At 39.3% G+C, this 13,857-nt stretch overlaps 1 protein-coding gene across 1 annotated transcript in view; it reads left to right on the top strand.

Moving 5' to 3' along the window:
• The first annotated feature begins 3,354 nt into the window (after window positions 1-3,354).
• Col3a1 (collagen type III alpha 1 chain) overlaps window positions 3,355-13,857 on the top strand; it is a 36,207-nt gene continuing 25,704 nt past the window's right edge. Inside the window, exons 1-4 of the mRNA XM_075955900.1 lie at window positions 3,355-3,555; window positions 12,309-12,508; window positions 12,759-12,809; window positions 13,214-13,327. Coding sequence (XP_075812015.1) covers window positions 3,471-3,555; window positions 12,309-12,508; window positions 12,759-12,809; window positions 13,214-13,327 — 450 coding nt within the window. The 5' untranslated portion in view covers window positions 3,355-3,470. The remainder of the gene's footprint in view (window positions 3,556-12,308; window positions 12,509-12,758; window positions 12,810-13,213; window positions 13,328-13,857) is intronic.

Genomic DNA, 13,857 nt, shown 5'->3' with positions numbered 1-13,857 from the left:
AGGCTTACAACATACTTCACAGCTGTGTAAAAAAAAATACCCTTTCATTCCTGCCATCCTGTTGAATATTCAGGGTGTTTTGTAAACAACGCCACAGGTACATTTTAAAGGGCCTTGCAGTGATTCAAAATATACAAACTGACCATAAAAATAATTATTAAAGAAGACAGCATCATGAAGCTTAAAGGAAGAGGTGGGGCACGGGAGCTATTTGAGGGGAGAATGTTGGAGAATATAGTATGTATATGATGTAAGCATAGAAATAAATGCATGAGTAAAGTGTTTTCCTCTTTTAAAAATGTCACAAATAAAACTTTAGACTAAGTAGGGAGAAGAAAGGAAGAAACAGAGAGTGATGGGTGTTGACTGAGCATCGTTCTGTTGACAGAGGTTTCTGTCCCACCAGGTCCTGCAATCATTCAGTACCAAAGAAACACACAGAGGCCTAGTAGATGAGGCTTATTATTAACTCTTATAACTTAGATTAGCCCATAATTCTTGTCTGTGTTAGCCACTTGGCTTGGTACCTTTTTCAGCAAGCCAGTCACATCTTGCTTCCTCTGCGGCTGGATCACAACTGCAGACTGAAACTTTCCTCTTCCCACAATTCTTGTTGCCCTACCTCTACTTCCTGCCTGATTGCCCCAGCCTCTACTTCCTGCCTGGCACCTTTACCTCCTGCCTGGCTACTGGTCAATCAGCGTTTATTAAACAAGTACAAGAAACAAATATTTACAGGGTAAAACCATTGTCCCACAGCAGATGGGTCTCAGAGGGAGAGAGACACGGCAGAAGAAAGAGGAGACTTGTGTTTCATGATGGAGACAGTTGATTTCTTTGTTTCGGTCCATTGTGGAGAGCACTATTGACATTCTCTGGCCTTCAGAGTTTGTCACAGCTGGGCTTACACAGCTCCCTCCCCCCTCAGCTTTCCACTGACTTAGAAGATCTGAATTCTTGGAAGATAATTGGCCACACCCTTGCTTTGCCTCATCTTTCCAGCCATTCTTGTCCAGAGACAGTTTAAGCACTGCTTTCGCTGGTGCAGGAATTTGTGTTTTTGTCATGTTTCCAGATGCAATAAAAAGAGCAAACTGGCTTTTTTTAATATATATACATCCTGTTAATATCAGTTAAGTCACAGAGGTATACAAAGCAATTTGTGTGGTTAACGACAGTGCTGGGCTTGCATGATACAGTTTCCCAGGGCATGCATTTAGCCCGTTGTAACAACAGCTCAGATCCACTCCCATCTGGACACTCCACCAAGAAACACTGTCTCCTCCTAGAAAAGAGGAGACAGAAGGTCAGGAACGTAGAACAAAGACTCGTCATGCAGAACGTCCAAACACACTTAAAGTAGAAAAGAATGATGAACCAGACAACCTGGAAACGTTCTCCAAGTCTCTCCTAAAGACCTTAAAATAGAGCAGACCCTCAATCTGCAAAATACCAGCCATCTCTCTGTCCTGGGTGTGCTGATTAGGAACTTTCCTTATGCACACAAGGCTGCTTTAGGAATTTTAACACAAACTTAAAATAGTATAGAAATTATACATAATATGCCTGAAATTGGACATACAATATTTTAAAAATAGCATTATTAATTTTTCACATTGAATAGTAATTACACTGAAACCTTTCAATCCATATCAATTTTCAATACATATCAATGTTTATTAACCACTTTAAATAAGGAGACATGTGCCTATGTGCAGTGTCTTGTTTTATGTACATGCCAAAGATTCCAGGAGAAAAACTCGTGTTCCGGAGTTGGTTTGGACCGAAGAGAACATTGAAGAGAAGGATGAAGACCGGATGACAGAAAGACACATGGGACTGTCTTTCCCCAGCTTCTTCACTATCACCCAGCAGCGCAGATGTTGGCAACAGTTTCTTTCCCTACCTATTTCGACAACCATTCTCCAATACGAAATCAGAAGATGTACAGTAAGTGGGTCTTGTCCTATTTCTTGTTTCCTGTCACCAAATGACATCACTTTCCCCCTTGAACATCTTAGTCTGGCCTCTCCCTGAGCAGGGATATAAGGAGTCAGGCATAGAACTGTCCATGATTATAACAGGTACATAAAACCCAATTTAAAAATGAGTGTTCTACATTAGGGAAAAGAAAATAATAAAAAGAGTTCTAAGCGAGATGATTTTCCTAAGGAAAAAAGTCTTGAGCAGAAAGAACTTTCATAAAATGATATAAGAGGGCAAGCATCTCAAGGGTAGGTGCACAGACAGGGCACACATCCATGAAGTTAAGACTAAAGAAACCAATGTACATGATCTCAATAAGGAGGTTGACCTTGAAAGGCTCACAGTAGATTTTAAAGATAAATGAAGGTATAAATGACTGAAGGTAAGGTATCAAGATATTATTTGGTCATTAATGACATCATAACAAAGTTAACAAATGCCTTTTTCCTGCAGGAGTCTAGTGGTACTTAACCCTCAGATAGATCAAGAAAAGCCCTGCTGATACAGACTCAGAACAGAAACACAGAAAAGACGGAACCTAGATGGGTTTGCAGTAATCTTTATATTAACGGAGTTGAAATTGAAATTTCTTATATCCCAGGCACTGAACTTTCTCTCTTGTGGTTTCTTACAAAGACAAGACAGAAAAAGTTTTTATTTTTTCTTTAGTAACATCTGGTCTGGCTTCCCCACACAACATGTAAACTGGAAATCTTATAAGGAAACAGGCTTGCTAAAGAAATCTGGGAGACATGGAAACAGGGAAACAGTCACAGATAAGATTCTAAAGATCTGTTCGAACCAGGCTCAGAAACAGGTTCGTGACTCTCTGTGAAATCCAACATCCAGAACACAGAGTGGGTGGGTGAGTGCAGGGGCAGACAAAGGTTTTTCCTTCAGTAACTTTCTTACAGTTCCCTCTTTAAATCGAGTTGGGGTGGCTTCTGGCAAAATCCCAACATCAAAGTCCTCTAGGAAGATAGGGTCCACCAAATAACCACACCCGACAATGGGAATCAAACACTTTTTTCAAATTCGAGCTGCTTTTACTGTTTCCAAGAGAGATTTAAAAAGGCAAGGACAATTGTTCGAGACGATCACAAAGCGCATTCCTGTGTGTGCCTGTCACGCAAATATGTATTTAAGACCAATGCGTGTTATAAACATATACATGGGCCGATGTATACAAACTCCAGATGTACCGCTTTCAAACTCCATGGGCTGTGTCCTCTATAAGAGAAAAAGAAATATTAATCACGGCTTTTACTGCTGAGGGGATGGGAGCTGTTCTCATATTTCAGAAAGGGGCTGGGAAGTGAGGGAAGCCAACCTTTTTCCTATTTAAGGCCAAAGCAGAGGAATCTCAGCGGCTGAGTTTTATGACGGGCCCGGTGCTGGAGGGCAGGGTGCAACTGATGGTGCTACTTTGAGCTGCTTTTTCTTTTCTCCGCTTGCACAAAGAGTCTCATGTCTGATATTTAGACATGATGAGCTTTGTGCAAAGTGGGGCCTGGCTTCTCCTTGCCCTGCTCCATCCTACTTTCATTTGGGCACAACAGGGAGGTGTTGGTAAGTAGGTACTGATTTCAACAGGCTTTCTGCGTTAACTTTGTCTTAACTTCTTACCAAGAGTCACATAGGGAAAAGACATCAGCGACCTCGGAATTTCCTGCCTAGCCTCTGACTGCGGATTGCTTCTCTAACCATAATTTTGCCTTTTAAATCTGCTTATAAAAAGAGAGTGCGTATGTGTATTTGAAAATTCTCTAGTTGTTTAAGATAAAAATGGTCCTAACTTGCTTTGTTTCCATGTTCACCTTTAAAAAAAAATGCCTTTCAGACACTCCCTTCCTCTTTTGTGAACATCTTGGAATGCTCCCAAGACATCTGGAATTTATTGGTCTCTTGTAATAATTTCATGTTCTCCTTTGTATGCTGTTCTCGTTGTAAGGATGGTATATTTAGCCTGATTTTTTTCCAGTAAAATAACGTATTAGAAAGCATCTGTTGTCAACAGCCCAGAAGAAGATACTAGAAGACCAGAAGAACCCCTGTATGTATTTCTGTAAATGGCACAGTGGACTATCTCTGGACATTGCTGGAGCGAGCCCAGGCCACTGAAAACATACCATTGTTCTTGTTCTTACTGCATTCTAAGAATGTGCGTAGTCGGTTAATCCATACTTGCTCAGAGTTTTGCCAAAGGCTCTTTTATGTCCCAAATGCTCTGCTTAGCTGGGTTTTCACTACTGGAGGGAAAGTGTTTTAAAAGGAGTGTTTTTGCCTTTTCTACAAACAAGGTAAAGATGCTAGCAAGAAAACGCATGGGGTAAGCAAATACAGTGATCTTTACTTTCCCGTGCCACAAATTAAAAGCAGTTGCCTTGTTATTTTCTTAAATATTTTTACAAACGCCTCTGTTCCTCAACATCGTGAAAAATTGGGGTACACACTTTGCTCAAACTAATTGTGCTTTTGTGAATCTTAACTATGTTAGCGATTTTTTATTTTTTACACATTATCAAACTGGCTTGTGTTTAAACCTTTACTTTTGGTAAATGCTTCATGAGTATTAGTTTTTCCATTGTTTGTAATATCAATATCTTTGCTCTCTTCACAAATTATAAATTCAAGACTAGGTGGTAGGGGCGGGGGATACCCGATAACATTTATGTATATTCGGTCCATGACTGCGACAGTAAAGGAACACCCAGATTTCTTGTTCATTAGTTGTCTCCTCCCCTAACCCATCCCCAGCCCCCCCCCACCCCTCCTCCTTATCTCCCCACCCCTTCTGTCTCCTAAAGAACTCCCCTCCCAGTTTCCTCTCTTCCTCATCACCCCACCCCCATCCTGGGCTGTCCACCTCCCCTCCCCACTTCCTAATCCTTCCCTTCTCCTGCCACACCCAGTGCATCCCCCTTCAGCTTCCGTCTCTGTTTTCATTCTTTCCTCTTCCCCCCTGATTGTTTCCCCCCTTCGGATGCTCAATTCTCCTTTAACTTTCTGTCTTCACTTTCTCTCCCCATCCTGCCCTCCTGGAAGAGGCAACAATCCCCATGTCTTCGCTAGAAAACTAAAAGACAGAGCCCAAAAGGAATGCTAATTCCCCAGCGTCCCACTAGAGATCTTTGGATGTCTGGGAGGAGAATCACAGAATTTTAATTTTTGAAAAGACTGTGCTCCTTATATGAATATAAAAAATAGCGTAGGCGCAATGAGTATGCTTCTTTGCAGTCCGACATAACCATCTTAACGTCTTCGCTAGCTCACTTTCTTCAGCCCTTGTGCTATGGCCATGAAGACAATGAAAGGGATTTAGGAGTGTGCAATACACATTCTTTACAGGTTTTTAGTGAAGGTTCTCCTGGATCTTTGGGGAGGTTACAGTCGGTGATGGCTAATCAGCACACAGGGAATATTCACAGAACTCTAATGGGGTATCGCTTATGTTCTTTAGAAACCCCAGAAGGAGCACAGAGTTGCAGGACAGTAACTTGCAATCTACTCATGGGAGTTTTCAGGAGTATAAAACATGTCTCCAAAAGGAATTTTGGTCTCTATACAAATCTGTGCGAGTCTTAACTTTATTCATGCATCTTATGCCAGCTGTGGAAAAACCAGGTCTGTTTTATATTTCCTGTGGTTTAGAAGGGTGCCAGATTTTTTAAGTGCTAAATCACGCCACCTAGTGGCTGGCAGAAGGGACACCATTTACAGAACCAGTGCCAACATGACCGCTGTATCACAAGACTGGTATTTTAGAATAAGGTGTGTGTGTGTGTGTGTGTGTGTGTGTGTGTGTGTGTGTGTGTGTGTGTGTGTGTGTGTGTGTGTGTGTGTAAATCTCATTCTATATATATATGTGCATATGTGTTTATGAATTTTAAAAATTCTACACTGCTTTCATAAGTTAAAGAAAAGTAGATGATAAGATGTTGCCAGACATACAAACAAACTGGTGGTGATATAAGACGTTTTGAAAATGAGTGTTAAAGGTATAGACATTTTCCAGCAGGCGTGGTGGCACAGTCTTGCCATCCCTGTTCTTTGGGCGGTTGAGGGTAGAGGAATACTAGTCCAAAGTCTGCCTTGTCTACAGAGTGAGGTCAAGGTCAGCCTGGGAACAAAAGTGAAACTGTCTCAAAATAACAAATTTAAAGAAGGCTGGGGATGCATGTCAGTGGTGGAGAACCTGTTCACCACAGGGCCCCTAGTTCCAATCTCCAGTATGGCCAGAGAAAATCTATAGGTGTATTGAAATCAATAGTATGACCTTTAAACATATTTTCTCTACTCATGGACTGATATCATCCTTGCTTAATATCAGCATTTTGCTGGTTATGGGTCCATAGATAGAAGTTAATAATATTGCCTTCTTAGGGCAGGGACATAAGCTATTTTAATTAAATCTCCTCTAATGTTGAACCTTCTACACTTTGCTATGCTGGTAATGTCACAAAACTTAGCTATGAACTATTAACTGATTTGAAATTTCAAAACTGTAAATGAACTTTGAGAATGAATTCTTATTTCATGTTTTGTGAGTCTATTTCCCTTTATGTTTAAAAGGAAAGTTATAGCTAATATTAACAGTTAAATTTTCTCTGGTTTGTGTTATCCTAAATATTAAACATACCAAACCACTGGATTAAACGTTTTGTAAAGTCATTGGAAATAACTGTAGCTCTTACAAGAGAAAATACGTTGTTAGAACATAGTTAATTATGTACATATCTCAATATCAGTCGTGTAGTGAATAGTGTGTTGGTATAGGTTAGAAACAGGAAAGGACAGGGTTAATACTCAGAAATTTGAAGAAATGTTAAATGGTTTAAGAAAAAAACACACACTTTTAGTGTCTGCATTTTCTTATTTGTTGTAACTATTTGTCAATAAAAGAGAGATTCCAAATTTTGAACTGTTCCAGAAAATATATTTATAAAAGTTTTTTAAGGTAGTCTATTTTTTTTCTATTTAGTACTCAACTTTTAACAGATTAATCTGGTTTACTGGGCAAAAGACCCAGAAGCTAAGGACTTAACAAGAAATTACCATCCCTTCTGTGAACATGTGCACTGCAAGCGAATAAAGGACTATTATTGACACACACTTTCGTGGTTTCAATTTGTGACCCCTCGCATTTCCTCAGCAGCTCCACAGTGCTCAGCCTGAGGGCTGAGACACCCTGCTTAGGTCTAGGATGGAGCCTGAGTCTTAGAGAAGCCACCCAGTCTTCTCAAACCATGCTGGGAGAGAGGAGAGCAGAGCTTTAAGGAATTCAGACCCTTGTGTTGGTGCCTTGCCCAGAGATTTCTTCTTAAAAGGATTTGTCTAGAACTGTAGTGGACGTTCAATGAGAGCCAGCTCTTTGGAAAGGCCTGTGTCATATCATACCCACAGGCTCAGGCCAGCCTGAGTGGTAACTCAGAAAAGACTGCCACCTACCGAGGTTCTGTAGTGTCTACTGAAGGTGATGCTCTGCTGTGCAGAGTTCCTATGTAGTTCTTTTACTTATATGACGTAAGTGATATCTCCACCTTGAGTCCATTAAACTGCATTGCTTGCAAGTCAGCTGGGAAGATGAAAGATAAGCTTGCCTTTGCTGGACCTGGGGAACACTTGGAAAACTCGAGGTCCACCACAGATTCCTGGAAATGTGGGTGCCCTGATTCATATAAAATGTTCCACTCTGTTCCTTAGGGGGTTTAGTTTGGCGTCATTGATTTACAGGTTAGCAGAGAAGTCCCGTTGTATTTTTCTTCATACAAAATTTTTAACAGGGGAAACTTTGCCTGTCAGGAAGGCAGTGGAAACTCTGAGTTAGCTTTGATCAGCACTCATTTGTAACTGCAGTTTGGAGAGTTGCACTAACCGCTAGCAGCTCTGTCTGTGCCTAAGAAAAACACAGCCCCAGTGGATGCCTTTCAGATTATCTAATCAAAGCCTCGCTTTTTCCACGACTGAGGTCAAGCCCTGCCGCTTCCAATGGAATCTGAATGAGCAAAATGGAAAGTTCAAACGGGAAGAATCCTAAAATTGTCCCCCAAAAGTAAGGTTAGACACAAGTAATCCCGAAAACCCTTAACAGTTAAATTCGCTTTGAAAATTAACATTGAGAGATGCCTTTTCCAGTAACATATTTGCCAGACGTTTCTCTTTTGTTTGTTATTGCAGAGGTAGACAGACTGTTTCTTAAAGAAACACTCTGTGGTGTTCCACAGAACTTACAAATCCTTATTTATTCAAAGGAGACTTGTGAGCAAGTTAATGCATGCGAAGCATGTAGTAACTATATTTTCTGAATATTAGTGCTTTAGGCAATGTAAATACATCTATGCGTTGGAAGCAGAAACCTTATGTTTACTTCTACCTGTCTTTCTGCCTGGCTTTCACCAGTTCATCTTGCTGGTGGTCTGGATGCCAGCAGGGTGGCCTTGGAAATACAAATCTTTTTCATAAGGTCAAGAGAAATAAACAAGTAGGACTCAACTCCAGATGGTATCTTCCCATTTCAAGATTAGAGAGAAAGGACATTTTGCAGACCACTGTGATTCCTTAAAATGTCTGCCGTCGTCCTCCTGAGGGAACGGAGTTTACAAACCATGTGGGACAGGGAACTGCTCTCCATCCAATGCTGTCTTTGAAAGCAGAAAGGAAATAGAATAAAGCCATTAATAGAGTATCAGCCTTCAGAAAAGCATCCTAGATTCAAATCTGATTTTTTTTTCATTATTTAGTCTAGGACATTACTTGGTTTGTCTCAGGCTCTTTGCCTGTGTGGAGGATTGCCACAGCATTTAGCTGATAGGTCCTCTGCAAGCAAAAGAGAACCATAAGATCAATATAATGCATCAGGTACAGAAGTGCACAGCTGCATTCCCAACAGCCAGCTGCAGAGACCCACATTTCTAGCAGGTTCGTTGCAGTGATGCATACCTGTGCCTCCATTCCCAGCGGTCTGCAAACTCAGATCAAAAACTGTGATGTCATGGCTGGCTTGGCTTACAGGTGGAGACCATTGATTCTAAAGAAAACAAAATGAGGTCAGATGCTCAAGAATAGTACCTAAAACATGAGCTTGGTCTAGCAATGGTTGTATTGTCAATTGTCAGCTACTACTACCCTTTGGAAGAACCAAAAGTCCTTAGCCATGTAGCACAAGGGGAGATTGCACAAAAACCTGTACTCTCAAAATATAGAACTAAAGTTGTTATGGAATAAGTTAAATATATTAAACATTTTCATGATCTGGCATATTGTATTATAAATAAGAACAATATATAAATATTAAAAAAATTAATGAGCAGGTCTATTCCAATGCTGCAAAGGGTGAAGCATTCCAGGAAGTGCCCATGCTTTACCATGACTTCCAGCTTTGATACTAAAGGCAGCTTCAGGAGAGTGTACTGAAGGCTTTCTGCTTTGGTAGATTATATGGCTAACGGTAGATGGTCATGCATGAAAGAGTAAATCAGAAGAAACTCGGAAGGCATCCTTTTCAGAGCAAATATGACGAAGAGACACAGGGTGGGAAGTGTTGTGTTCAGCCACAAAATCTACTTACAACTTTTCAGGCTCTGATTTTTTCAAGAAAGACAACTTTGCTTCAAATGAATAGGAAACAAATTATGGCAACAAATTAGATCCATTAACTCTTATATTTTTAGGCATCCCAACTTTCTCCTTTTATATAGAACATGACTTTCTAAAAAAAAAAAAAAGTATGCTGTATCACATTAAATGATAGGAGCCCAAAAGTTGGCATCACATTAAGAAAGGAGTGGTGGTTTCTAGAGGTGGAGGGCAGGAGGAAAACCACAGGCTGTGCAGAATGGCTGTGCAGAATGGCTGTGCAGAATGGATGCCAATGGGAACTAACCCCAAGAAATCCTGGTGTGTTAATGCACAGAAGGTCAACTTTTTATTGCTAGTATTACAACCAAAAGTATAAAGTATACATTCTAAAAGTTAAGGAAAATATTTTGAAACTTTTTACCATAAATTGTAAATTTTTGAAGAAATAAATATGTTTAATACTATTATTAGAAAATAATAGTATTTCTAATAAAATTTGAAAACAAGAAGTCAAATAACAGTTTTCTATTATGTAGCCCTAGGTTTAACATGCTAATTTATAATTTTAAAGAGTCAGTGTCATGCTTGTCTACTTGACAGGGTTCAAAACAAATAATGAACACTATTTCTTCTGATGTGAGATTGGCCTCAATAGGGTTTTCACATGGGAGGACGAATAGGGGAAAAAGACTTTATACCCAATTAAGAACATATGAGGCTATTTTAAAATATGAGGTACTTAAATCTAACTTTACCTGATATATTAAATTATGTTTAGCTTTGCATGGGTGTCCAATAGTTCCTTTTAAATAACCTGCATGTTTTATTAAAGGTCAAAAGCTATTTCTGATCCAAGGGTAAGTTGCTGATAGAATAATTAGCACAATCTAACATTGTCTTCACAGGGTCAAGGTCAGGCAGTTTGACAGCCACATCTTCAGTGAGAATATCCCAAGTTAGAGCCAATCAGATAAGAATTTCTTGTCCATCTAATTGAGAGAAGTTGGGAAAGATTCATATGAAGAAAGGAGCACCCATGAAAAGATTTTAGTGATTTCGCTGAAAAGTCTTCCATCTCAACACTTGACATATTTTTTTTTTACTGCCAACTGAACACAGTTCCTAAATACAAAACATCAGTTCTAGGCGACACAAATAGGTTTAGTGATCGTCGCTTCATGCACCAAGACTATTAATTATATGAAAACCCACTTTGCCTTCTCTTGAATTACTTAAAAGCAACAACATCACACAATCCTGAATCCTAAATGCTGAGATAAACATTTGTATTCAGCTCTTATGTTCTCTGAGAATAAAGATGCATTCCTCAAAGCTTTAGAAAGCCTATTTCCACCCCACCCTTCACCCCCACCCCATTCTCATTCATCTGCTATGGACACAGGAGGAGTTGACACAACTTCACTAAAAGAGAGATATTTTTTTAAAACTGTATAATCTTTGTTCCCTATTGAAAATTTTAGTGGAACCGTCATTTTTGGTTTTTATTAGCTGTTACACTGATAAATTGTAAAGACAGGAATGGGTCTCAACTTGCCTCATACAAGAAGCTCGAGCTATTTCATACGATGATTAAAGCTGTCTCTGTACATATATGTAAAGGTGAAGCAACCCCATAGTCTGCAGAGAACAGATACTCTGAAATTTCTCGTAATGGTAAAGTTTTAGATGATATATTATCTAAATATGAAGATAAGGAAAGAGAAATTTGCAAACAGGGCTACAGGAAAATAGAGCTTCACTGTCTGAAAAAATACAAAAGAACCCACAAGACCTTGCTTACATTCAAAATTGTTTGCAGATGTTTTAGGACTTATTATTTATCCATTCGTGATTGGCAAAATGTCATAGCAGTTTTCAAGCTTAGCCATACTACACAGCCAACACTTCAAGAATTGGGAGTGGGTTTTATTCTGGCATCTCCTCAGTAGATTCACTGTGAATGGCTGCTGAAATTTCAATTTCTTACATATAATTAAGAACCAACTCTAAAATTTTGGTTGAAGCCATTTCGTCTGCTGTAGTAAGCCACAAATACACATGGCCATGATTCATATTTTCCCTAGTCTTTCTACTTATTCATTGCCAATATTTGCTTTAAAGTTGCATTTTATTCTAGACATTTAGAAAACTCTTTATCTATGATATATATACATATATATTACATTATGTCATATCATGTTGACCCACTAATGCCCAACAGAGCTAGCAGTGACATTGAACACATAGTCAGCTTTGTTAGCTTTCCCAGAACAATCTGGAAGAGTTTTATGCTGCCAAGATTAGCTCAGTTTTCCCCCTGAATGTCTCAACTCGGTTAATATAATCCAGAAGGTCCCAGAGTTAGCAACAAAAATCAGCCTTTTAGTACTGTCCCATCTGTCATTAAAGCAAAGAATAGCAATTAGGCAAAAATGCTTCTTTTCAGTTGTGTAATTAATATACAAGTGCTTGCATGTTTGTGTTGTATCTACTGTTGCTAAGTTTTTCATATGAGAAGTAAAAACAATTGACTTTTAATGAAAATTGTGGTGCGACATTTTATTTTAATAAACAATACATTGGTACATAGCAATTACATAGAGGAAATATGATTTTTGATGAAAAGAAGAAATTGCTTCCAACTTTCTCCATTTTGACTGTACTCTGCAAATAGTTATGACTGAAAAATCACATTTTTTTCAAAACATGAAAAATGCCATATGTTCTCCTGTTTCTTCCCACAGATGAATCGGGATGCACCCACCTTGGTCAGACCTATGAGTCTAGAGATGTTTGGAAACCAGAGCCATGCCAAATATGTGTCTGCGACGCCGGATCTGTCCTCTGCGATGACATCATATGCGACGATGCGCCGCTAGACTGCCCCAACGTAGAGATCCCGTTTGGAGAATGTTGTCCAATATGCCCACAGCCTACCACACCTGTGAGTCTACAGAATGCATAAGCTCTTCAAAGACCGCATCTTCACCGTTCATATTAAACAAATAGATAGAAAGCACCCATAGCAAAGAGACCTAGAAGGAACTGCGAGCCATGTCTGTTCAGCAGGCTTAACAAGTGAATGAGGTCATTTCTAAATGAAAGCAGAGGGCTGGGTGTAATGAGAATTAAGAAATTGTTAAGAATACTGCCATAGTTTACATATATTAACCTATATTGTTTATACTTCATAGGCTCCTGCCGTTCCTGATGGCCATGGACCGCGAGGCCCCAAGGGAGATCCAGTGAGTAACATCTTCCCAAGGAGTAAAGTTAATGCTAATGACATTTCTAGGAAAGCCTGGTTTTCCTTGTCAAATTATTCCCATATTCAAACTGAACTGCTACCATTCTGAATTTTCTTCTGTCCTGTGTATTTGAAAATCATGATATATAGCAGTACTTGTCTATTTTCCCAAACCTTACAAGTCTTCATCCCTTTGTCAGTTCAAAACACAAAATGTAGGTCAAGATACAAAGGAACATAATAAACTTCAGTTATCCATGAGACTTAGTTGGATATATACTTATCCCCACGGACAAATATCACCGTGATAATTCAATATAGCATGGAAGCAAATCCCTAATGATCATTTTAAATCACCCCCTATTTTACTGGTTTCGTTTGTTTTTGTCTTATTTGTTTTAGGGCCCTCCTGGCATTCCTGGGAGAAATGGTGACCCCGGCAATCCAGGGCTACCAGGTCCTCCTGGCTCTCCTGGCTCTCCTGGAATTTGTCCGTCATGTCCAAATGGCGGTCAGGTAAGAAATTACAGAATCAAAACCTCCTCCATATTTTATTTTATTTATTTGCTCTGCATTATATCTCAAGAGCAACTTTCATCCTCCAGTTTTATATATTTAACAAATTCTTATCTAGCGCTTCTATATGCTAAGAGCTTTAAAAGAATTCCACTGTCATCGTGCCAATATGATTGCTGCTACATCTTTCAAAAATGTCCCAATTTCTCAGCAAGTATATGACTTACTCATTATGTTTGATAGATAGACTATCAGCTCCTAAAATAAATAATTTACAAAATTTAAAAAGTGCTATAATTGCAGATTATTCCCTAATTCCTCTCCTAACACCAATGACAATGCCATTGGAGGCTTGGGTACTAAGCAGTTAACAGCTCCAGACATGGCTTATCAACTTCAGATAAACAGAGTGGCCTGTGCTTCCAAGGATGCTGAACAGAACTCAAGTCGTCAAAGCACACCTTTCCCCTTCTGAGTCAGGGCTGCCAATCAGTCTGCACATAAAACCAATAATCAAGAATATAAACACT

Source organism: Microtus pennsylvanicus, chromosome 22 (genome assembly GCF_037038515.1).
Source record: "Microtus pennsylvanicus isolate mMicPen1 chromosome 22, mMicPen1.hap1, whole genome shotgun sequence".
Lineage (NCBI taxonomy): Eukaryota > Metazoa > Chordata > Mammalia > Rodentia > Cricetidae > Microtus > Microtus pennsylvanicus.
This window is presented reverse-complemented; position numbering and strand designations above follow the sequence as displayed.